Source organism: Martes martes (assembly GCF_963455335.1).
Source record: "Martes martes genome assembly, chromosome: 8".
In the NCBI taxonomy this organism is placed as follows: Eukaryota; Metazoa; Chordata; class Mammalia; order Carnivora; family Mustelidae; genus Martes; species Martes martes.
In genome coordinates, this window is record NC_137895.1 from 131,729,149 (window position 1) to 131,756,482 (window position 27,334).

At 41.6% G+C, this 27,334-nt stretch overlaps 1 protein-coding gene across 1 annotated transcript in view; it reads right to left on the bottom strand.

The window, feature by feature from the left end:
• The window catches only part of LOC308347274 (ankyrin repeat domain-containing protein 26-like), a 144,182-nt gene extending 119,324 nt beyond the window's left edge, over positions 1–24,858 (bottom strand). Inside the window, exons 1-4 of the mRNA XM_080810517.1 lie at positions 24,822–24,858; positions 22,015–22,054; positions 2,817–2,931; positions 2,486–2,659 (exon numbers count right to left, since the gene is read on the bottom strand). Coding sequence (XP_080666643.1) covers positions 2,486–2,659; positions 2,817–2,891 — 249 coding nt within the window. The 5' untranslated portion in view covers positions 2,892–2,931; positions 22,015–22,054; positions 24,822–24,858. The remainder of the gene's footprint in view (positions 1–2,485; positions 2,660–2,816; positions 2,932–22,014; positions 22,055–24,821) is intronic.
• Between the last annotated feature and the right edge of the window lie 2,476 nt (positions 24,859–27,334).

Consider the following 27,334-nt stretch of genomic DNA (forward strand, 5'->3'; position numbering starts at 1 on the left):
TAAAACCTATAAAGGATCCTCTAAACTTAAACACATATATAAGTACTCTAACCCCCCCATCCTCCCCATCCCCCCATCCTCCCCACCCCCCGACCCTCCCTCACCCCCCTGCTTTCACCAGCTGCTCCTTCTCTTTACAACAGCCCTCCTCAGGGGGTCTGGGTGGCTCAGTCTGAGCTTCTGCCTTCAGCTCGGGTCATGAGCCCAGTGCCCTGGGATGCAGCCCCATGTCAGGCTCCCTGCTCCGTGGGGAGTCAGCTTCTCCTTCTCCCTCTGCCCCACACCTCTGCTCATGCTCTCTCTCCCACTCTCACTCTCTCAACTTAATAAATATTTTTGAAAAAAATAAAACAAATTAAGTTAAATAGCCCTCCTCCACCTCTTCAACAGATTAACTGTAGTCATTCTCCAAATCTTACTTCAAACATTGGCTGGTTCCAAGAATCTCGGCTTCTATCACAGCATTTAGCATTGTATACTCCAATTATTTTATTGCACCCCATCGAAACCAAGAGCGTTCTGAGGGAAGGGACTATTTTTTATCTCTATATCTCCAAACTCTAAGACATAGCTGTAAAAGTTTAAAGTATTTTTACTGAGTTAACAGCCTAAATGATTATCTCTGGAGTAGTGTTTCTCAAATTATATCCCAAAGAACACACACTTTGCTGGAAGGTGAGGATTGTGCCTCAATAGAAAGAGTCAATGATCCTCTATGTTTGAGAAATATTACAGAACTGCACTATATCTCTCGCACAAAAGAAATCGGTTTAAATTTGCTTATCCCCATTTGACAATACTTTTCACGGCAAACATTAACATTTGAGAAATTAGAGTTTCAGGGATACAGTGTCGAGAGCTTTCCAATAAAGGTGAAGGTTTTCTCCAGGTTATACCAACATGCTTGATTCTCTTCTATCAATGGTATCAGGATCCCAGATGTCAACATAAAGCACTCTTGCTCCAAATGGGTCACTGAGGAGATGCACTCTGAATTAAAAGAGCAGCTCTGGGGCATCTGGGTGGATCGGCCAGTTAAGCGTCTGCCTTCGGCTCAGGCCGTGCTCTCGCGGTCCTGGGATCCAGCCCTGCATCAGGCTCCCTTACTTTTCCCTCTCCCTCTGCCCTTCCTCCCTACTCATGTGTGTTGTCTCTCACGCTCTCTCTCAAATACATAAAATCTTTTTTTTTTTTTTTAAACTTCATTAAAGTGAAATCTTAAAACTTCGAATAACTGACTTGACAGTTTACAGCACTGTTAGCCAAAGCCGGCCTCTTTCAAAACTTGAAGAAAACCAACACTTGGGTCAACTAAATCTTAGTAACTATAAGCAATTGTAGATAATTGCTGCATTTAAGAATGAAAATGTATCAAAGATTAGTGTTAATATCAACTGAATCATAGAGACATAGATCACTTCTCTATCTCTATAACAAGATCATGGTCTTAGAGCAGAATAAAGCATATTCCATGTAAAATTACTCAGAAGTACTCCTTGGGTTAGAAGCCGAGGCATAAAAATTCTTGCTATGTGAAGAACATGCTTCTCTTCTTACAAGTCTGTATATGTGCTTTCTTCCTGCTTTCTTTCTTTACAGTTCCTACAAAAATGTATTTCCAAAAAGTACGCTCAAGAAAAAAAAATTAAAAAATAAAAATAAAGGGAAATCTTAGACAATTAAGTTATTTCAAAATATTTTCATTCAGGGAATGCTCGAGCTTCTACATATGAAAAATTGACCCTATCTATGTCAACCAACAGTGCTTCCTTAAGGGCAGTGGTAGGAGGTGACGCACGTCAAAGAAATAACAAGTGGAATAGTGAGCGCGGTCCTCCACTACTCCCCATGCACAGCTATACCCCCCCGAGGACCTACACAATGCTGAGCAGGAACTACTCTGTGAAATGGGAGACCCCATTGCGGTACATGGCAGGCAGAGTGGCTATGAGCGCAAGTAGACGCCCCTGTAGGATGTCATGACCCGATCCCCCTGCTCTCATCTTCAGAACCTTGGGGCCTGGAGTGGCCAGGGCCTGCAACCTGCTGCTTTCTCCTCCCACTTGCACTCACTCAAGTTACCCCACTGGGTCATGGTCTCCCACCCATTCCCAGCAGCACCCATTTCCTAAGCCCCTGCACAGCACTCAGCCTCCATCATCACCTCACTCCCCTCCAGGCCTTCAATCCTTTGTGGGCTCTGAGCCCACCATCCACTCCCAAGCACTAATGGGAAGATTCTCCTTCTGGGGTGGAAGAGTGGCTGGGAAACAGAACTCTGCCCTTTCTGTGCGCATCGTCGATCTCTAGTTCTCCCTGCCCTGGCTTTGGAGTTGTTTCCGTGGTGATAGGACTTGATGTATCGAATTCAGTATTTATTATTTATTACATATATAAATAAATACGTAAATAAATGTTTTGTCGCTAAAAAAATTTACATGTATGTTTTAAAATTTCAAATACTTTATCAATAAAGTTGACGTACCTTGTTTCTTGCTTCAATATTTGCATGGTATAAAATCAGCTTCTCTACTATTGACGTGTTGTCACCAGCAACAGCATAGTGGAGGGCAGTATTGCCAAAGTTATCCGTAAGGTGTGGATTAGCACCGTGTTCTAAGAGAATAGTTACACATGTCTCTTCCTGGTATTGTATAGCCTGTCAGTAGTATCCCAAGAAACAGAGTGTAAGTTCTGGGAATTTAAAGCAAGCATGCCACAGTTTTCACCAATTAGTTACATTTAAATGCAATAAAGTTTCATTCTACGTAATTCAATCAAATCCATCTCAGGCAGACACAGCTGCTACCACACACCTTCATTAGAGGAGTCCTACATTCTTTATCACAGAGATTAAGCTGGCATTTCCTCTGTACAAGAAGAGTCACCATGTCGGCATGGCCAATGGTACAGGCCAGATGGAGAGGAGTCCTAGGAAAGTGAAAGAACGTTTTAGGAAATTATAGTGCACTACTTCAAAACATGCAGTTAATTCATGTAATTGTAAACGTTAAATAGCATCTTATTCCTTTGACTCAAAAACAAAGATTTAGTTTTCTTTTGACGAAAGTACAATATGTATTAGTGATTAGTCACCATGCTAGTAAAAGAGCGGGCTATCTGACTAGGTAGAGCGTGACCTCAGGATTCAGCTCAACCTGGGTTTAAATCCTACTTAACTCTGTCACTTAATAGTTATTACTCAGCCTTATCCTCAATTTCCTCCTCAACAAAATGGACATGAAAATAGTTATCTCGTGTCCCCTGCCCTGCTCAGTTTGAAGGTCATGTAACTCTTGATCTCAAGGGTCATGCATTCAAGCCCCGTGTTGGCTATAGAGATTACTAAAAACTAATAAAAATAAAATAAAGAATAGTTATCTCACAAGACCTCGTCACCATGCTTAAATGAGGATCTATGCAAAGTTTGTTACATATTATTATTATAACTATTACTATTGCTACTACTGTACAAAGACAACTCTCCTATTAGGTAAAGTGATACAATTATGCCTACTTCTCAGATATGTTTTAAATATTCACAGGAATACTATATATCAATGATTCTAGGAGGCTCATTTTGTCACCTTTTAGTATCTCTGACATTGGGATGCAATTTATAATTCAAAATGTCTTACAACTATAATTGGCAGAATTTTTTAAGATTTCTTCTTGGTATATAAAATGGTGGGGCATCACACAATCAATGTGCCTTACATTAACTGAAATAATGGTATATACATACAACAGTTCTACTGCAGTTCTAGTCACATGGTTGGCATTTAAATACATTTTAGTTCTTGAAAGCATTATGGGAAAAGAGGGCTAAAATAATGAAGAATTCTTTTTAAGTAATTCTTCACTCTGATTTTCAAGAAATTTAAGCCAAAGGAAGCTCAGGATTCAAATAGACAGGACCAGTTTTATTTTTATAGATTATGTATTTTATATATTTTTATATATTAAATAATATTTTATATATCTTATACATAAATATATCATATATTTATATATGATAGATTTTATATACATTATATTAAATAAAAATGAAATTATTTTCTTCATTTTATTAGATATTTAGATTTATAGATCATATGAAAATCAAGAATTACCAATAATCAATATTAGTATTCAATACTATTATAAAAAATAAATAACAGATATTTCTCCACCACTTATGAATGATTCACCTTTTCCTACTAATATGAAATGTCACCATATTTGGGTGTTTGGCATTTTCTACTCTGCCCCATTCATTCATCTGTCCTTTCAGCTATTAGTAACCGTGTAAATTGTGGAAATTTAAGATACATTTTGATATCTGGAAGGGTAAATTTGTCTGCTTATAACAATTTAAGTTTTTATTTTAATTCCAGTTAACATGCAGTGTTATATTACTTTCAGGTGTACACTATAGTGATTCCAAAAATTTTCTTAATGTCATCACAATGATAAAAGAGAGCAGGTGTAACCCAAAATTTTTAAACCATGATGATTTTATTTGCTTTATGGAATGTCGATAAATACAAGAAGAGTACACATTTTCAGAAATATATCTTCCTAATCACAAACAGAACCATCTTCCCAATTCAAAATTTCTTTCGACAGCCAGTCAGTAAATAACATACATACAAAGTGGACACAGATATAAATTATATATTGGATTTTATCGAAAGAATTTGTAGCCCAGAAGTTGACCTATTATGGGAATAGATCTTTTTTTATAACATTATCGTATAAAAAGATGTCCATTAAAAATAACAGACTAACTTTTATAGAGGTAGATTAGCCGGGCTATACACAGGTGACCAGTGAGATTGCAATAGGTCTGCAACACACAGAGAAAACTGCTAGGTTACACATGAGTGGCCAACTGAATTTCAATTTACCCTAGTAGATATATGCACACCCCACTGATTGGATGTCTTCACCTGGCCTGACCCGCCCTTGTAACTGGGCTTTGCAAGTAAGTTCCTCTGGGAGGGGCAGGGTCAATCTAAGTTCACAAAATGACTCCCTCTGGCTAAGCAGGCCCTTACAGCTCTATTACCGTTTTTTCTTGTCTCTTTTATTCACGTCTTTCCCAAGCAGTAGCAACCGCTGCATTTTCAATATGTTGTTCATGACGGCAACTCTGTGGATCTTTTTGAGATCTTTCATTCGGATGTTATACACCCGCTGGGACTCGTTGAATTCTCCCTTCTTAACAAGCGGGGCCCTCAAGTCATTCATCACTTCCCTGCGAAAGGTCACGGATGACGCCCCTTCCCAGTCCCGAAACCAAAAAACTTCTTCATTGCAAAGCCTAGAGGCTTCACCAGCACTTCACCTTCCACTGGGCTTTTCACCGCTTCTACACACCAGCACCAGTGCTAGAGATAAGCCAAACCGACCTCACAATGGTTTGGAATCTTGGAGCACCTAACAACCGTAACCATGACGCCAAGCACAAATGCGCTTGCGCACCTCTGAAACCCGCGTGGCTGCGCCTGCGCATAAAGGGCCAGCGACTAAAGGTGCCCAAAGTGCATGTGCGAGGCCCAAGCCTCTCAAATCTCAGTGCGGCGGCGCGCCGCTCTGACGGGGCAGAGTGGCGGGGGCCCCCACTCGGCTCACCACCCCGAGGCTATAAATCTGGATAATATTATTTTAAAGACTCTGAAGACCTACAACAAACTAAGAAGGGTTTATTCATGAAGATTACTGAAGTTTGGTTAGAGCTGTGTGAGTCTGTGCTGTGCTCTCACTTCCCATGCCAGAAACTTGTCACTTAGAGAAGGGACTTGCCTGACCTGAGGCAGAGTAAGTCAAAGAGGTGGCCTCCATGCTAAGCACACAGAGTTCTCTAGCCTGAGGTTGCAATGCTGTTTAGGGGAAACAAGAGTAGCAAGGTATTTAACTGTAAGCTCTGAGAGGTCAGAGAGCCATCTGGATGGGATAAGCACTCCACATAAACTCCAGGTTTACCCGAGGCAGGCAGTAGAAACTGAAGCTGGTTCGAGCCACCCACATACCCATGGTTGCTAAGCCACGCGCATACACGCAAAGAAGCAGAAAGCTTGTTAGAAAGCAAAAACCAGGCAGCCTTGAAAATGACCCAAATGTTGCATGGACTTAGAAGCCCACACAGATCATGGTGGCTATCTCTTAACAACTAAATGTCAACTAGGCAATCATGTTATAAATAGGTGTCTCTGTCTGTTTCATAAGTAAGTATTGACAGCTTAGCAAAAATTGACCCCCAGTGGGGGGATACCTTAAAGAACTGAAGAACGATTTCCTGACCATTTAAGGGTACAACTGAACACCATTATTCTCCTACCCTCCAAAGATTTATTCCTGTTTAGTTTTTAACTTTAATCTCACATAACGTGAAATTACCACTGAAAGGGAATAATTCAATGCATTTAGTGCATTCACAAGTCACCATCTCATTCCAAGACATGTCTATCACCCAGAGAAGAAAATCCCCTGTGTATCAGTTTTTCAACCTGTGGAACTCACTGATTTCGTATTTTTCTAAGTTTTTAACAAGATACAAAGAAAGTGAATACAAATTGATGCTTTCTTTTTTTTCTGTCCATTTTTCACCCTTTTCCAATTTTAACAATAAAAGTGACAATACAAATTTTAGTTACCATTTGAATTTGTCATCTCTGCTCTCTTTGTACCATCCTAGAATAACTATAGTTGCTGGCCATGTCATACCCACACTAAGGAGCAATGGGACACAGCTCAACTGCGTCTGGCTGACAGACACTGGGCTAAAACTGCCCATAATCACAGGATTACCATTTTGCCTCATTCCAGCTCTGATATCACTTTTGTACATCACATTTTTCAAGCTGTTTTAATAATTTTCTCACTGTAGACAGAGATACATCTTGTTACATGATACAGATTTAGAACTAAGAGTAATATTTTATTTATTTACATTACTCAATTCTGGCCCACAGAAGTGAAGTGGCCATCTACCGTAATTTGGTTAACATGTAACCTCTTAAATTCATGTGCCCAAAATCCAGACACTGTATTTAATTCAAACTACATATTTTTAAACACACTAAAGCATTATCAACACTCATATTGGCCTAATCCATGTGATTTACACTAAGGCACAAGCGATCAAAACCATCCATACTGACAATTTTATAGGTAAGTCATTCTATTTCTTTTCAAATTAAGTTCTTCTTTTAACCAAGGTATTGCTAATGACACAATAAATAACTTTTATTCACTGAACGATGAATCTTTACTGGACAATTTCAGTGTGAAAGTACTGGAGCAATGATAAAGATAATTTCAGACATATTCTGAGACCTCAAAGAATTTGGCATAAATTCACAAAAGGCTTAACCAAGAAGACAAATAACAACTCAAGAAAATCTGCTAAGTTTTACAAAATGTTAAATGACTGACGAATGTGGATGATATAACTGCACTGGGGTAAAGGAAACCCTCAGACTTTCCAGAGACTACTAAACACTGGCTGTGACCTGACACTAAATCTAGGAGACCCAAAACACCACTGTGGCCCACCAGTCAGAGGAAGGGCTTATGGAGGTCAGCCGGTCAATGGAATATTAGCTCAGGTCTCACAGATGTCCCAGTGGGTCTGCAAACCCGGTCTATGGTCACATGCCCAGTGCCGGAATGCACAAGGAATAGAATTCCTGACAGAATTCCTACTGACAGAATTCCCACTCTGGTGCCCTGACCTGTGTAGTAAGGGCTCCTACAGTGGGAAACACCAAGTGGAAGCCTCCAGAATTGCCTCTAACTAGGAAAATAGTAAACCAAAAGTCATGCCACATCCCCGAAAGAAATGCAGAGATTAGTGCCACCATCAAGGGTTAGAAAGACACAAAAGTGGTGACTCCCACATCCCCAGAACAGACCTTAGGACAATGACAGTTGATTACCATAAGCCTCACTCGATGGTGACCCCCCACTGTTGCTGTTGTTCCAGCTGCTGTTCCAGATGTGGTTTCAATGCTTGAGTAAATTAACACACTGGTACCTGGTGTGTGACTCCTGGCCTCTGTCTCCATCTCTGTCCCTAAGACCCACCGCAAGTTTACTCGCAGCTGCAAGGCCAGCAAAGCGCCCTCACTGTTTTCCCTCAGGGCCCTCCCACCCTTCAGACCTGTGTCACGATTTAATGTGCAGGAATTCTGATGGCCCTTCCCTTCCCCAAAATGTCACAGGGGCCTATTCTAATGATGACATTGTGCTGACCGGATCTAGTGAGTGAGAAGTAGCAAGTATCCAGGCTTATGGGTAAGACATTTTCATGTCAGAGGTGGAGAATCAATCCAAGAATAATTCAGGGGCCTTCTACGTCAGTCAAAGTTCTAGGGGTCTAGTGGTGTGGAGCACATGGAGAGCTCTCAGGAGAAGGATGAGCTGTTGAATCGGGCTCCTCCTACAACCAAGAGAGGAACAACTGTCCACGGGCTTCTTGGGATTTTGGAGGTAACATATTCCTCACCGACCCCTCTGGATGTGTTACTCCAGCTCATTTACCGAGTGACGCCCAGAGCTGCCAGTGTACGGTGGGGTCCAGAACAAAAGAAGGTTCTGCGACAAGTATAGGCTGCTGCGCAAGCTGCTCCCCTCCTCAGGCCACCGGGTCCACAAATCCACTGGTGCCTTAAGTGTCCATGGCAGACAGGGATGCTGGTTGGAGCCTTTGGCAGGCACTAGAGACAGATCACGGCACAGGCCCTTAGGACTTTAGAGCAAAGCCCTACAGCACTACAGCCCCTGCCCCTCTGGGACATACAGGAAGATAACAGATAACCAGTCTCTTTTAAGAAACAGATCTTGGCCTGTTACTGGGCCTTCAAAGAGACTGAACACTTCATCATGAGCCACCAAGTTACCACGTGACTGGAGCTGCCCATCGTGAACAGGGTATTTGTCATCTGACCCACCGAGTCATAACACCGGATGTGCAGCAGCACTCCACCATCCAACAGAAGTGGTACGGACGTGATCAAGCCCAAGCAGGCCCTGAAGGTACGAGTAAGTCACATGAACAAGTGGCCCAAATGCCCATGGTCCCCACTCCTACTCTACTACTTCTCTCCCCCAACTTGCACCTGGGGCCTCATAGGGAGTTCCTTACAGTCAGCTGACAGAGGGAAGACTCCAGCCTGGTTTACAGATGGTTCTGCACAACAGCACCCAGAGTGGACGCCACAGCACTAGGGCCCCCCTGAAACATCCCGGAAGGACAGCAGTGAAGGGAAATCCTCCCGAGGCTCCTGGCCGTTCACTTTGCTTGGGAGGAGAAATGGCCAGACATGGGATTATAAATTCATGCGTTGTGTCCAGTGATGTGCCAGATGGTCAGGAAGAAATGACTAGAAAACTGGTAGCAAGGGAATTTGGGGCAGAGGTATACAGACAGAACTCTCTGAATGGGGAAAAAAATGTGAAGATATACATGTCCCATGTGACTGCTCGTCAAAAGAGGACACTGGCAAAGGAGGAGTTTAATAATCAAGTGGACAGGACACCAGTCAGCCTCTTTCCCCAGCACCCCTGTCCTGTTCCAATGAGCTCATAAACAAAGTGGTCATGATGGCAGGGTGGAGATTAGGCATGGGCTCAGCTATGTGCACCTCTACTCATCGGACTCATCTGGCTACGGTTACCACTGCGTGCCTAATTGCCCGCAGCAAAAACCAACACTGAGACCTCACTATGGCACCACTCCCAGGGGAGATTAGCCAGCTACCTGGTGGTGGGTTCAGTGAAATGGGCCACTCCCATCATGCAGAGGGCAACATTTTGTCCTCACTGGAACAGCCACTTACTCTGGGTACAGATTCACCTTGAATGCAAGGTGAGCTGCTGCCAAAACTACTATCTGCGGACTTTCAGAATGCCTTGTCCACCATCATCACAGGAGTGCTTCTGATCTAGGAAATACCTCACAGCAGAACAACAATGGGCCCATGCCCTTGGAATTCACTGGCCATGCATGTTTCCCGCCGTCCTGAAGCAGCTGGTTCAACAGAATGCCCTTTTGAAGACTCAGTTATGGTACTAGCTAGGAGGTAATACCTCGCAGGGCTGAAGAAAGGTACTCAAGAAGTTGTATTTACCCTGAATCTGTGTTCAATACATGGTGGCATTTCTCCCATAGCCAGGGTTCACAGGCCCAGGAATCAAGGGGCAGAAATGCAAGTGGTAGCACTGACTAGTATCCCTACTGACCCCTAGCAAACCTTCTGCCTCCTATTCCTATAACCTTAGAAACTAGTGCTGCTAGGCTAGAGGTTCTAGCTCCAAAGGGAGGAACACATCCACCAGGAGACACAACAGTGATTCCACGGACCTGGAAGCTCAGACTGCTGCCCAGCACTCTGTGGTCCTCCAGCCTCTCAACCAGCAAGGAAGGGAGTCCTGACCACCAAGTGGAACCTGGACTGCTCCTCCACAATGGAGGTGAGGAAGAGTGTGTCTAGAAAACAGGACATGACTCAGGGCATGTCTTAGTATCACCATAATTTGAGCCCATTAATGATTTTTTAAAAGCCAAGAAGCAAGCATGTCTAAGGCTGAAAAATCTTCAACCCAAGACAATCTTAGGGACTAATAATCACTCCCTCGAATGTCATTGACAAGGTTAAAGAAAGCTATGAATTTAGAAGAGAAAGATGAATTTAAAGATTCATGAAATTCACTACATGCAGCAAAGGATACAGACATACCAAAGATTTAACAGAAACAAAGCCAGGGGTCATAAAACCCTCAAGGAAAATTTCCGAGGCTTGCACCCCAGGCCTCCTGAAACCTATTCCCAAGAGTACATTTAGAAGCAGTGACATCATCTAGAAGGTTCTTCCTCTAGTTCCCCGACTTTCAGAGGATGTGGTTTACTGGAGTTCAAAATTATTGCTTATTACATTCTCATTCAACACATTTATTAGGCAATCAACTATGTGGGAATCATTGCTCTAAGCCCTAATTTATAAACAAAATATTCGAGCTTACATGCACACTTTACATCATCATGAGAAAGACTACCAATAAAACAAATATATTTACTTCCAGAGTTAAGGCCTCCAAATATATGGCATGTCATGTGTTAGTAGCTCTTACTTCCAGTCCATAAATAGAATAAAAGAAATGACCTTGATTTAGAGTATGTGAAGGTCATCAAGTATAGCACGCAATTTCTACTCAGCGAAACTGGAAACAAAGGCCAGTTGACCTGTCATACTGGTTAGCCCAGCTTGAAATCACCTGCACTGCTGGTAAAAACACCTGGAGCCCAACCCTGCAAAACATCTGTGCCATAGTACCTACAGCTTTACAGAAAGGTAGGGCCAAGCGGAACCATGCCAAACAGTCCTCCTCAAACATTTTAGACAACACATATAAAAAACGTTTTCTAAATTATATATTATTCACATATTTTTAATAACAAATAACAAGTCATCTAAAAATAACTCACCAAAACATTCATAGCCTTTACTTTCCAGGTTGTTTCCTGCCTTTCATAGTAACAGCGGACTTTTCAGTAGAAGATTTATTTTTTCTATCAATTTCAGTTTGCTTATTTGAGTTTTTTTCAATTGCTAAGCAAAAAGTTAAGTCATTATTAAATTATTCATTTAATAATTAGTTCTAATGTTGCTGAATTCACTTGGTCTTCAGAGCATCATGACTCCATTTGTTTCTACTTTCAAGCACAATGGAAACCACAAAGGCCAAATTCAAATATATGATTAAACTAAAATGTTAAAATTTTTCATGTCAATAAACAGTTTAAGCAGTATTAAAGGACATACGGGAGGAAAGTGTCTGCAATTAACCTGATAAACAACTGATTACTTAAAAAAAAAAAAAGCAGGTGTAAAAAGGAATGAAATCTTGCCATCTGCAACAACATGGATGGAGTGAGAATATAATGCTAGGAGAAATAAGTCACTCAGAGAAAGACAAAGATCCTATGATTTCACTCATATGTGGAATTTAAGAAACAAAACATGCACAAGCGAACAAGAGTTGAGGGGCAAACCAGGAAACACAGGAAACAGACTCTTAACTATAGAGAACAAACTGGTGGTTACCAGAAGGGAAGGAGTGGTTGGGGGATGAGTGAGATAGGTGATGGGGATGAAGAAGTACACTTATCGTGATGAGCACGGGGTGGTGTACGGAGTGCTGAATCACTATATCGTACACCTGAAACTAATATCATACTGTATGTTAACAAACAAGAATTAAAAATGTAATTTAAAAAAAGAAAAAGGGGGAAAAAACACTGTAAAAATGGGCAAAGGAAACACAGGCAGGCAGTTTACTAAAAAAGTAACTATGGCGGCTCAGACATTAAGTGTTTGCCTTCGGCTCAGGTCATGATTCCAGGTTCCCGGGATCAAGCCCCGCTTCGGGCTCCCTGCTCAGCGGGGAGCCTGCTTCTCCCTCTCCACTTCCCCCTGTTTCTGTTCCCCCTCTCGCTGTGTGTCTCTCTGTCAAATAAATGAATAAAACCTTTAAAAAAAACAAAAACTATGAATGACCTCCGAGTATGTTTTGTAAATGTTGTAAATGTCTACCATACTAGTAATTAAAGAAATGTACATTTACAAGGAGAAATGTTTCACGTTTTTGAATTGGAATGATTGTTTTAAAGATTTGTTTGGGGGTGGGGCAGAGAGAGAGAATCCAAGTAGATCGCACCGAGCATGGAACCCGATGCTCAAGCTCATGACCCTGAAACCATGACCTGAGCAGAAACCAAGACTCGGATACTTAACTGACTGTGCCACCCAGGCACCCCTTGAATTGGCACGTTTTAAGTACCGCCCACAGTTGATGAAGATGCATTCTGGGAAGACGAGCCCCTCCCCCATCCCACCCCTGAAAGTGAAACCACTAGTGGAATTCACACAGCTTTTTGGAATCAGGAAATATCTTCTCAAAACTTTTGAAGTGTGCTTACCTGGAAAGTAAACTGCAGAAATTTATCCTAAGGACAAATATTTATTTGTAAAGATGTAGCTTTTTTAGTTAAAAAAAAATGGGAACAATCCATGCTTATAACAGCTTCAGGCACTACTGTAAATTGCACAGAAAAGTAGTTAATGGCATGGAAACCTCCCCCTTATATGCTGATTTAGGAAAATACAAATTATCAGTGAGTCCATGAAGGTTTCCATCTGGTTATGTATCCACAGGAATACACCTTACTGAAGGCTACAGGCCACAGTATTCCCAATAGCTCTGTGAGTTGTAGGGTTCTGGGTAACATTAATTTTCTTCACTGTATATTGTTTTCCAAATATTCTACAGCAAACATAGCATTTCTTTAAACACAAAGGAGTGAGAGAAAAGGTAGCCATCTATATAAATTCCAGATAAAGAGTTATGCACAAAGTCATCTTTAGAAAATGAGGGAGGGGAAGGGATTATTTGTCACATCTCAGGAAGGGAAAGGATCCTCTAAACACAGAACAATTAGAAAAACCAAAGGAAGAAAAAAGACTGCACACTGGGCAAAATACAAATGTTAATAATTTTGTCAATCAAGAAAGCAAATAAAGTTAAAAAGAAAAATAACCAGGACATATTTACAAAAATCTAATAAAAAGCTGATGTTTCGCATATAAAGAAATCATAATTCAATAAGAATAAAAGGGGGGAGGAAATGAAACATATAAAAAAGATCTATGTATTAGATCTTATATTTTATAAATTAAAATTAAAATGTCCTACTTCATCAAAAATTTCTAGAAAATGGTAGAGTCAAGATTGGAATGCAGGTCTACTTGGCCTCCAAGCAATATACCATGTTGCCCACAGCAAGTAAGTCACTTTTTTAACCACGTTAATTTTAAAGTTCATACTTAACAAAAGAGTTTTTTCCCCCTTCAATTACACATTCTTAAATGAAAAAAGTAACTAAGAGAAAATAAATGAAGTAGAAAACTACGGCTAGTGTTTTTAGGTCTTAAATGGAGGTTGAGTTCTTTTGACATATCCAGATAAACCAAAATTCTCTTGATACATATTTAAATGAGAACTTACTTATCAAAATCATTATTAAGTATAAAGACTGGTTCTTGATTAAGTAAAACAGAAAAGGCTGTCACAACTAAGAACAGGAATAGTAAGTAAAATCTGGTTTTCTGATTTTATGAAGGACTCATGGAGGAAGATGCAAATTATGAAGGAAATTAAGAAAAGGCAAATCTAAAAATACAGTGCAGAAAAACATGAAAACATTCATTATTAAGCAATATATACTGACCATGAATCAGGGAGCCATTTAGCCACTGAATGTAGTAGTTTTGAGGAAAAGAAAGCAGGATTTCATTGCTGATTATTGAAAAGGGTAAAAGCAGAACAGCCCCAGCTGAAACTGCCAGGGTGAACGTGCTCAAGAACAACCTGGAAGAGATCATTGTCACCAGCAACTGGAAAAAGCAAGGAATACAGTAGGAATTCAAAAAGGACAAAAACTCTTAAATCTTTTAATCCAAAAGAGTTACATAAGATTTTCATTAAATACGTATAGTTGGGAGACAAATGTTATCTGTATGATACTACAAGTTCAATTAGGTATACTCCAAAACTCCTCACTCTGTGAAAAAGGTCAGTAACTCGAACGAGCAGGCCCTAGAAGAATCACATACAGAAGACAAAGTACTTTGCACATTTTACAAAGAATAAGCCATAGTTTCTCTCCTCTTTTAAATTTAAATATTTATTCCACAATTGCATTTCATTAACAACTGGCAAATACATCCTAACAGCAATGCAAAAACTGATTCAGGTGAAAAAAAAATACTTGTGAAAACAATATGAAAAACCAATTCAAAATGGTTATTTCAAGGAAAAAAACTCAGCAAAGCCATTGGTCAGCTACCTCTTAAAAGAGGTAAAGGTAAAATAAATTAGACTAGCTAACAGTATCTAACTATTAAATATTCTACTATTAAGCTATTTAAAACACTGCCTTGTCATTTTTAAAAATAAGATACTGCTAATAAATACTAATACAGAAAGATGTCAAAAATAAATTAAGTAAAAAAACAAAAACTGAGAAAGCATGGACAATAAATAGAATACATGCTTACACACACACACACACACACACACACACACACACCCAAAAAATGCATTTATATACACAGGAAAACAGAGGTACCAAAAAAAAAAAAAAAAACCTAGCATAATATATAACAATGCCACAGGAGAGTGGGCTTTCACACTCTCACTTATACATGTCTGAAATGTTCAAAAATTTTTTATCTAATTTTTTAAAGATTTTTTTAAAAAAATTTTTTTAAGACTAAAAGGGAAAGGAAAAGAAAACCTCACCAACATTATAGATGGAACCTTAATTTAATATCCATTCCATTAAAGTCAATATAGGAACAACATGAAAATAAATGTAAGAAGACATAAGGAAAAAATGCATACTAAACGCTGGAAATAAACATCCACTAGAGTAACTTTGAGACCAATGCCATCTTGTGGCAACCAAAAGAAGTGTTTTCCTACTTAAAAGCCAAAACAACCATGAAACCTCTCTGTTCAGTGAATCATTGATAAAGTTCAAATGTAGACCATATCATACATACCAAAAATACAACTCAAATCAGACACAGAAGAAGGCTTAGAAGCTGAGTGGGCACGTTTCCTGGGAAAAGCACTAGGAACAATGTCTACCCCGGTCCACCGCCAACTCTGGCAACTACCAGCCAGTGGCCTGAAGCACGTTTCTCTGGTTTTGTCCTTGCAAGTCAAGTGAGGAACTTACCCCAACCACTACCATTTCTGCCTTCCAATGCTAAAAACAGGATCAAACCCACAAGCTCACCATTCCAGGTCCTGCACAGCTGTTCCAGTATGTGTGCAAGGCTCCTCTCGCCACGACAGACTCCCACATACAGTGCCACGTACCCAGTCTTCTTGTACACCAAACCTCAATGCGTTTCATCGCTCTGTGCTCCAGGGCACAGTCAGCTCTGTCCCTAGGGTCCCCTTTATGTCATTTGCCCTGCGAACCACCACTCTCCACATTCCTCTCAGTAGTCAATCCCTCTCTTCTCAGCTCACATGACACTCACCACACAACCAGCCAGAAGACCAACCATAGTTTCCAAATCAAAAACTGGGTCCTGTAATCTGACAAAAAACTGAGCTTATGAGGACAAATAGGTAAAGTATTTGAAATCAACGATCCAGAAAAGCCTGAATGTATGGTCACCATAACAACGACGCCAACTCTCAACAAAACACTTCCAGAACCTACTGTAAGTATTCCAGGTACCATGACTGGGCTCAGGATGTTCGGACAAGATGCTGTCACCCTCTCGCACTGCCCGTGGGCACCTAGGGTGACAGCTACTCACAGAAGGCCGGAGCAGTGCAGGTCAACGCTGGCAAGGGGTCCCTAAGGTAAGGCCCTGAGTCAAGTCGAAATAGGGCAGTAGTGGCCATGGCTTACAGACCTACTGAAGTGCCCCTCGGATTAAAGCACCGTTTCACAAACGTCACCTTCTGAAACGGAGCAGATTCTGAGGACAGAACCCACAGGACTGCCTGAGGGCGGGGGCAGAGAGGACTCAAGGCCGATCTGAGTTTTAGCCTGAGAACTGGAACGGCAGAGCGGGCACTGCCTGTGGTGGAGAAGGCCGCAGCTGGGGCAGGCTGGCGGGGAAACAGGAACTCAGCTTTGGCCCAGCTTCGTCCGTCACGTCCACAAGGCAGGAGCATCACAGAAGCAATGCTTCACACTTCTCTCTGCAGGCTACCAGGTGGCCTAGACCTTGTCTGCCCCATTGCTGGTCACGTTCCGATGACCACTGGTCAGGATGGTGTCTGCCAGGGCTCTCTGACTCTAACATCACTCTTTTCCCTTTTAACTAATAAGTATTTTGTGGGAAGCTAAGTTTGAAACTAGGGAAAATAGCCTGTTCCTTGCCAAGAAAGATTATTCATCTACGGATTCCTATCAGTTTGGACTCAAGATTGTTCTATTTTATTCTGTGTAGGGTCCACTACAATCATTCTCCGGACACTGAGATTGTCCCTGATTGGTGGGAAAGCCCTCGGAGGCTTCTGGGTCTTTTTGACATGTACCCATCATTCTTGGGGCACTTCCTTGCACTCCGGCAGTACCACACGCACAGAATGAGCCTGGAACTTCCCCTCCCCTACCCTGCAGTCAGCTTCTCCCCCAAGGAGCCTGGGTCCCTATTAGTGGGAAATTGTATTTAGAAATACCGATCTGGTGCTGAATATACTCCCTGCCGCTGGGGTGTCACGCTCCCAACGGACAGGGCAAGGACTGTAAGTGCGCATTATGCATACAGGTACATATACACAGTTACCTACACCCGCCTTTACATCGAGATCTGCTGCGATAACTTTGTGTCAAAAACCATGAGGCCGCACTGATCGTCCACTGGCAAGTCCAACCGCAATGCAACAACCCTGTTCATCTTCATTTTTCTCCCCTTCCTGTAACTGCAAATGGCCCCCATCACCTTCAATGGACCAATCCCCTGGAAATGATCTGACACTCCTACCCTATCCAGAGCCACCCTCCTGCTTAGGTGACTCCCCATTCTGGACTGCCCTACCTCCCTCCCCACTGACTTCTGATACCCATGCCAGGCCATCCCTCCAGGGACACCAGCCTACTTGGGCTCTGTCATCCTGTATGGGTGCCCTCCCCAACCTCTGACACCCTGTGACAGAGCACCCCTAAACACGTGCGGGTGCCCCTCATCACCCCCAAGCTCACACTCCACGCCGGGATTTCCCTCTGCAGGGAAAATTCCCTCCCTCCTCTCAGACCCTGAGAGCCCACACCAGGTCACCCCCCCGGGGCTCTGATACGTCATGCTAGGACCACCTCCTGCAATGGAAACCCTCCTCTCACCTGCAAAGGCTCATAAAAGTCTCACCAGTTAGGCATTCCGATTTCATTCTCAAATCAACTAACTAGCCAACAGTAGCTCGCAGAAAATGTAGTTTTTGGTTGCAAAGTTCATCTGGAGGCACAAGCAGGTACAGGCGAAGAGCAGAACAGAGGAGCAAAGGAGAAAGCAAGCGCAGGGCTAACGGGAGGTGAGGAGGCCGAGGAACAGGCCTTCCATTTTGCCATGCGTGCTGAGCCAGCTGTGGAGACCCCGGAGTGCTGCCAACCACTGCACTTAAGAACCTGTCAAGCCCTTTCCCTTTCTTCTCCTGGTTAGCAGGACTCTCCTCCGCTTCCTCCTCTTCGGTGGAGGGGGCAAGGGAAGGAAAGATGGTGGAGAGAAGAGAGGCAACCCCGAAGTCCCACGTACAATGCCCCAGCACCAAGTCCGGATTACTCTGCAGATGCAACTTAATCCACACAACAGCATGACAGAGTAAGTGGCAGCTCTCCTTCACACAAAGAGAAAACAAATGTTTGTTTCTCAATCTCTTCGGACCTGAACTTAATCTTGAGTTCAGAGTTTGAATCCAGATCTGCCTTCCTCTTCCATTCTCACTCATTCTATCACACAAGGGGGGAAAAAAGCAGTGAAAGCCGGAAGGGTCACTGGGAGGCGGTGGAAGGGAACAGACTAGTCCTGATTCTCCTAGGTGCCCTCACCCCTCCTCCCTCTCCCATCCTTAATGTCAGTGCTCCCCCAGCTGCCTGCCTCCACTCACGGGATGCAGGAACCACCCGCCAGGAGAACCCAAAGCCCTCAGACCCACCGCAACAGCGATGGCAGCAGAACTGGTGAAAGCAGAAGGGGAGGTCAGGGCTCCTGAGCCTCCTCAGAAGGAAACGAGGCACAGCCACCATTTCATAGAATGCATTGCAGGGTAAAGCCTAAGTGCTGTGTTCTGGTCTGTTCGTAAGTGACTGATCCACAAATGCATGTATGGAAATGTACCACCAAGAGTGGAGCGCAGACTAAACAGAGAGGAGAGTGGCACACATCTCACAGGTACTTACTTCATCCCTAGAGGATTTCACTGGGAAGGAATTATATCTGCCCTTTATTCAGTGTGTGATTTGCTGAAGCTTTTTGAGGTAAGTGAATTATCTAGACCAGGAATTTAGACAGAGAAAAATGATAAATCACTGAAGAATTTTCATAAATGTCATGGTCTGAAATAAAACTATAACCCCTAATCCTATAAATTTAAATAAAGTAATAGGCCTAAGTTTTAAATCCACAAAGCAAGAAGAATTCACAATATAAAGTTACAGATGTTTTCCCCAGGGCATTTAAAATAATTTAAATGACCAAACCTAGTAAAGCAAGGTCCATTTAAATTCACTGTTCAGTTATGAATCAAATCAGCCCTATTCAAGTCACTTCTCAGTTGAAAGTATTTTTTTTATTTAAGTGAAATTCACATAACATAAAATTAACCATTTCAAAGTGAACAATCTAGTGGTATTTAGTGTAGTCACAGTGTTGTGCAAACACCACCACTTTCTAGTTCCAGAACATTTCATCACCCCAAAATAAAACCTTGTATTCACTAAGGAGTTGTTCCCCATTCTGCCCTCCCCTTGGTCCCTGGTAACCATCAATATGACATGGATGGATTTACCTTTACTAGTTTATTTCTCATAAATGGAATCACACACTCAACGACCTTTCGGGTCTGGCTTCTTCCACTTAGCATGATGTTTCTGAGGTTCCTGCACGTTGTAGTACCTTATTCCTTTTTACGGCTGAGTAAGAGTACGTGAGAGTATTTGTGTATGTGTGCGTTAAGTGCAGGCAGCCTTTCTCCCTTTCCTCACCTCCGCCCCACCCCAGGCACAAAATGAATAATCTGATACCAAGCATGAAGACACAAATCCGAACAACCGGCCTGCAGTCTTCAGAAGCATCAAGGACAGGGAAGTCAAGAAAACACTGAAGAAGGGTTTCAGTCTGAAGGCAACGAAAGGGACCCGACAACTACAAGCAGCGTGTGATTCTTTTTTTTTTTTTTTTAAGATTTGATTTATTCATTTGTCAGAGAGAGTGAGCACAGGCAGACAGAGAGGCAGGCAGAGGCAGAGGGAGACGCAGGCTCCCTGCCGAGCAAGGAGCCCGATGTGGGACTCGATCCCAAGACCCTGGGTCGTGACCTGAGCCAAAGGCAGCCGCTTACCCAACTGAGCCACCCAGGCATCCCGCAGCCTGTGATTCTTAACGGGGTCCTTTCGCAACAAAGGACATGACTGGGACAACTGGTAAATCTGAATGGGGCATGAGTGGTACAGCCTCAATTTCATTATTTTGATGGTTGTATGGTAGATACACAGGAGGACACACTGTTTGTAGGCATTATATACAAAAGTATCCTGAGGAAATGGAGAACCAGGTTGGCAAATTCTCAAACAGTTCTGGGGCAGAAAGGCTCTTTTTTTGTTGTATTTCTAACTTTTCTATAAATTCAGGACTATGCCAAATAAATTTCAAAGTATCGATAAAAAAGAATCCTGGCATAAGAATCTCTCCAATGTAGTTGTATCTGTGTGATTTCAAATTTTAGTCAAGCAAAATCTGATAAAAAGAAACTTATTGCTTCCCATCCAGTTTGACACCTCAAAAATTTAAAGGGCAGAACAATCATATATCAGCATAAATAAGCAGAAAAAGAGCTATAGGGAACCTAAAGAATCATCAGACCGTCCACCTGCTCACAGCAGGTAGATGCTCAGCTGCTACAACAGATGTCTGTTCCTTATTCCAAGACTGTCACAGTCTTCTCAGGAGACCATTAAACAACCCAGAGTTTTCTTTCTTATGGCCCAGCAACTTTCCCACCAGAAGCCCACTTCCTGGCTAAAACCTCTGAAGGTAAAATTTTCAGCTCCTCAAAGAAGCAAATTTTAACAGGAGACAATCAATCCTCATTTTTCCATGTACAGTTGATCCTTGAACAATATGGCTTAGAAATGCACAGGTCCGCTTATAAGTGAATTTTTTAAATTAAATATAATAGAGTATTATAGAGGCACCTGGGTGGCTCCGTCATGAAGTGTCTGCCTTCGGCTTAAGGTCATGATCCCAGGGTCCTAGGATCAAGCCCCACATCAGGCTCCCAGCTTGAGCCCCACATCAGGCTCCCAGCTTGGCAGGAAGCCTGCTTCTCCCTCCCTCACTCCCCCTGCTTGTATTCCCTCTTTCGCTATATCTCTATCAAATAAGTAAAATCTTTTTAAAAATACATGTAGTACTGTAAACGGACTTTCTCTCCCTTATGATCTTCTTTTCTCTAGCTACTTTTTTTTTAATTAAAGATTTTTACTTATTTGACAGAAAGAGAGAGAGCGTGAACAAGCAGGGGGAGCAACAGAGGGAAAAGCAGGTTGCCAGCTGAGCAGGGAGTCCGATGTGGGACTCCATCCCAGGACCAAGGGATCATGACCTGAGCCAAGAGCAGACGCTTAACCAACTGAGCCACCCAGGCACCCCTAAATATAATACAGTATTATAGGGTCCTAGGATCAAACCCCACATTGGGCTCCCTGTTTGGCAGAAGAGGAAGCCTGCTTCTCTCTTTCCCACTCCCCCTGTTTGTGCTCCCTCTTCTGCTGTGTTTCTCTCTGTCAAATAAATAAATAAAATCTTTTTTTAAAAAAATTACAGTACTGTAAATGTATTTTCTCTCCCTTATGATTTTAGTAAGATTTTCTTTTCTCTAGCTACTGTATTGTAGGAATGCAGTATATAATACACATAACATATAAAATATGTGTTAATCAACTGTTTATGTTATCAGTAAGACTTCCAGTCAATAGTAGGCTATTAGTAGTTAAGTTCTGGGGAAGTTAAATATTATACACAATTTCCAACTGCACAGGGCCAGCGTCCCTAACTCTCACGGTGTTTAAGAGTCAACTGTATATTTATATGTTTCTAAAGATAGGGTTAATATCAATAAGAAAGGTGACTGTTTCCCACATTTATGCCCAAAGGTACAAATTAAATTTGAAGAATTTATGACATCGAAATTAGAAACAGAAAAAATGAATTTTAAAATACATACGAAATCCTGTTGACTATGGCATCCTCATCTTCTTGTTCATCTGTAAAAATGGTTACGGTATTAGTTTTTTTATTCTTCAACAAAATGTTTCATTAATTTATTAGAAAATATAAACAAAAATAGAAACTTAAAGAATTACTGAAAAGAACTGATTTTCAAAAAGCACTGTATTTATTTCAGCATGGATCCAAATTTAAATCCTATTAAATTACATATGACAGAATGTAGGTAGAGAAGAGTGTTGTGATTAACCAAAATCCTGATTAACAAAACTAACATATGTAAACTGAGATTTTCCAAATATTTATTGCGCAAGAAAATAAAACTTAGTAAAACCTTAGGACCACTATCAAGTTTACTGTCATACAATATAAGTAAAATTATAATTGCTAATGAATGAAAATTTTTAATTGATAATATCCAACAAAAATCTTTATTATAAAATCATTAGTCGGAATCTTAAAACTCATGTACTTTTCTACAATTTTTGAGTCTGTCATTATTACTGGTAATAAGAAAGACGCTCTTGGACCAGTCTAAACCATTTAGATACCACTGCCTCAATACTTCATAATTATTGTTCAATCTACAGAAGGAAAGTACCAAGTTTTATGTCTTTTACAAGTAGCAGATGCCCTCTGCTCCAATGCTCACTCACCTCCCTCTCTCTCGTGGCTGCTAGCCTTTTCTTTGTCCTCCCACATAAATTACCAGCTAAAGAAAGTGTGATCCAATTACAAGAATATTGCACAACACCCCCTGACCCCTCCTTCTCCTCAATACCTAACTGGGGTTGTCCTCAAAGGCTCTCTCTCTCTAGGTCTCTGTAATTATGAGAGTCTACCTGCTTCCATGTCGATGGTGCATTTGAGCCATTCTCTGACTCCAATCTCCATCCTTAATTACAGGCTGCCAAAATAGCTTTACAACCAAAAGGACAGTCACAATTAATTTTTATACTGTTGTGCATACCCCCAATGAACCATCAACTACTTAAGAATGTTTTAATAGCTCCATATGAATTTCAGTTCTTCTCCCTAAATTCTACTAAATCCAAGGTATTCATCACCCCTCCCTGCTGCCATTACTTTAAAAATCATCTAATGGGTTGTCCCCGTAGCTCAGTCTGTTGGGTATCCAGCTCTTGACTTCCACTAGGGTCACGGTCTCAGGGTCATGGAGCAGGCCTGAGTCAGGCTCTATGCTCAGCCAAAGGGTCAGGGGAGTCTGCTTGGGACTCTCTCTCCCCTTCTGTCTCTGCCCCCCATACATGCTCACACACTCTCAAAATAAATAAATATTTAAAAACCATCTCAATCCTCTCATCTCCAATTTTCCTGCTCATCATACCCTAATTTCCCCTAAAATGATGGATTTATATTCATTAATTCTCTTTCTCCCCCCGCTTCTGTGTCTCTAATCATTAAAACCTGATGCCAAAACATGTGTAAAAACAGCTAAGATACTGTGTTGAATCTGCAGGTCTTCAAATTTTTGAAAGATTATAGATTCCAAAAAGTATTTTAGTGTAATCATAGAGCCAAACTAAAACACTAGAGCAAGTACTATTTCCTAATTGCTTTCAAAAGTCCAACAAGTTTTTTATTATTATAACATGAAGAGTTCCTATTATATGGAATCCTTAAGTATTCACATGGTACCTACTGCAAGCGCAGCACCACAGGCAGAAAATCCTGTGATTTCTAGAAAAGAGCTGAGATTTAACAGAAGGCAGTAAGGCCATTGTTCAGATCCTTACAAAACCATGGCACAAAAAACTGACTTAATTAGCACAAAGTTCATTTAAAAAAAAAAAGAAAAAGAAGAAGGGATTGGACGCCTGGGTGATTCAGTCAGTCAAGCACCTGCCTTCGGCTCAGGTCATGATCCCAGGGTCCTGGGATCAAGCCCCACACCAGGCTCCCTGCTCAGCAGAGAATCTCTTTGTCCCTCTCCCTCTGCACCTTCCCCCACTCATGCACATGCTCACATATATGAAGATTTTATTCACTGTCATACAGTGAATAGAATAAAATAAAATCTTCAAAAATAATAAATCTTCAAAATAAATAAAATCTTCAAAAGTAATAATAATAGGGTGCCTGGGTGGCTCAGATGGTTGGCATTCGCCTTCAGCTCAGGTCATGGTCTCCAGGTCCTGGGATTGAGCCCCGCTTTTGGCTCCTGGCTCAGGGGGAGTCTATTTCTCCCTCTGCCTCTTCCCCTGCTTGTGTTCTCTCTGTCTCTCTCTCTCTCTCTCTCTCTCTCTCTCAAATTAATAAAATCTTTTTAAAATAATAATAATTTTTAATAAAAAAGGAATAAAGATTTAGTAGTCCCTCTGGTATACAGATTACTTATGAAATAATAAAAAGAAAAATATAAAATTGAATCCTCAATTGATACTAAATGGTATCATGGAGATTCTAAATTCTATATCACTTTAGAGAAAGAAAAGATAGTCTAGTAGTCAGAGTAAGGATGGAAAGTATGCTGTTCAAACTCAGAGCCAGTCACAAGAACACATATATCCTTATAAACTCTAGAACTTCCCAGATACTGAGCAGCCCCACACGACTCTTGGACATTAGAACAATGGTAAACAAGGGTTCAGGTCTAAGAGAATGATGACCCTGCAAGCAGTCAGATTCCTGAAGGTTACTGTTTACTCTCTGTACCAAGCTATTGTGTCCTTCAATCATGGCCATACTGAATATATACACTCCATACTGGCACAGTATGAAGCCCATACATCACAGACCACCTGGCATGATGATCTAAGTTTTAACTACAGTGTTTTTACTTGCCTGATTTTCTCTTGTATCTTCTGATGATGAAATAGGAAACAATGTAGAGAACGGCAAAAAGAAGGAAACATATCTGAAAAATAAAATGAACAATTCACTTACATTTGTTGCATATCTTTTTTAAAATTATAGAAGATACACCTTTGGTATTTATAGGCAAGAATGATTTGATCTATTAAAAAGTAAAAATTTTTAGATATTTTGGAAGTGTAAAGAGCCAGACCAACACCAACAATTCTGAAAACTAAAGTCAATGAGACGCTACTATCCCTTCCAAATATTGAACATACTATAAAACTTCAATAACAATTAAAGAGTGTGATGGCACCAAAACTTGACAGATAAATGAAACATTCTATCATACAAAAAATTATATAAGTTAGTTCTACATACAGGAGGCATCACAAATCAATGTAGGGGGGAATAATTATTCAATAAATACACCACATATCAAAAAAACAGCAGTTGAATGAGAAACTTAATTTTAATATTAAATTCAAATTAAATTCCATCTAATTTTATGGGGATGACAGGCAAAAGAGGATGGGTCAAGGATAGGAGATCTCATTACAGTCCAAGACCAAGTGTGCTAGAAATGGTCTTACTAGGGCTATGGATCAAAGTAAAAATACCCTCAAATGAAAAAATTCCAAGTGATGGTAGTCTAGGGAGCACCCCTACGCATGGATTTCTGAAGGAGGACTGTTGTCCACATGACTGAAAATGACCTTGGATCTGGGTGTGAACCGGCACTATACAATGTCATCCACAAAATGACAAACGGACAATGAAGAGGAAGACCATGAGTCTCATGATATCACAATTCTTCCAATGCAAGTGGAGTGGGAAAGTGACAACTGACAATAAGGACAGTGACCAAAAAGGAGCCAAGAGGGCACCTGGGTGGCTTGGTCATTAAGTGTCTGCCTTCAGCTCAGGTCATGATCCCGGAGTTCTGGGATCTAGCCCGCATCAGGCTCCCCGCTCAGCAGAAGCCTGCTTCTCCCTCTCCCACTTCCCCTGGTTGTATTCACTCTCTCACTGTCTGTGTCAAATAAGTAAATAAAATCTTAAAAAACAAAAACAAAAAGGAGCCAAGAGTCAAAAGCATCAAATTGGCCTGCTGCTGGGAGCCCATTAAGAACTCCAGATGGATGGGTGCCTGGGTGGCTCAGTGGGTTAAAGCCTCTGCCTTCGGCTCAGGTCATGATCCCAGGGTCCTGGGATCAAGCCCCGCATCGGGCTCTCTGCTCAGCAGGGAGCCTGCTTCCCTTCCTCTCTCTCTGCCTGCCTCTCTGCCTGCTTGTGATCTCTGCCTGTCAAATAAATAAACAAAATCTTTAAAAAAAAAAAAAAAAAAAAAAAAAAAAAAAAAAAAAAAAGAACTCCAGATGGATAAGAGAATATTAACACCATCCCTACTTTCTCCCAAAATCCTTTGGAGTAGGGAAAATGGATCAAAAAGGAAACCAATCACCGGTGAAGAAATGTGAACAGAGGGGGTCTTCTAGGAAGATGTTAAGGGTCAGGGGAGACTGTGTACAAGGGAATGGTGATGTCTGAGTAGGGCTGCAAGAACACTGGAAAGAGGGCAACTGGCCAGAACTCGGCGACTTACAGGGTTAAAGTCAGAGGGATCGAAGGACCAAAGGAATTAATATTTATGACAGAAGCTACCTGAAATTCGATTCATTCAACAATTACTTGTCATGAGCTTCCTGTACACCAGGCACTCTTTTCAGAACTGAGCACACAACAGTGAACAAAACAAAGCTCTTGTACTCACTGAGTTTACATTCCACTAAGAAAACCGTGGATCAATAAGCAGGCGACGATGAGGCAGGTGACGACCGGTGCACGACTAAGGGAACAGGAAGTACGAGCAGGGGAGGGGGCACACCTCACTACTACGGTGGTATCTGAAGAAGGACTTGTGGGAGAAGAAAGAGAAAGACATGCAGAAATCCGGAGGGAGGATACTCAGTGCACAGAGAACAGTCACACCAAGGGTCTGAGACAGGAAAAGCTCTGGTGTGTTCAAACAGCGAGAGGGGAGAAGAGACGAGGTCTCACAGGAGTTTGAACTATGTGTCAGTTCTCACAAACAGTGAAGAGTTCCTTTTTACGCTGAGTGAGGTAAGAATGCACGGTGGGACTCTGAGCAGACGGGTGACAGGATCTGACAGAGGGCAAAAGGCTCACTGTAGGTACAATGTGGAAAGTAACTTAGAAGGGACACAGACTGCAGCAGACAGACCAGCCAGGAGGGTACTGCAATCATCCAGAAGAGAGGTCACTTGGCCCTGTGTAGCAGAAATATCAAAAATTATCAAGTTCTGGGTATGAAAACAGACTTGACAGGGTTTGCAGGGATAAGGCTTGGCCTACAAAACTGGAAAGAGAAAGTGGCCATTTTCTCAGGCAGGAAAGATTATGAGTAGTTATTTTGCTTGGGAGATAAAAAGTACAGGGTACACCGCTGAACATGAAATACCTCTTATTCACTGAGGTAG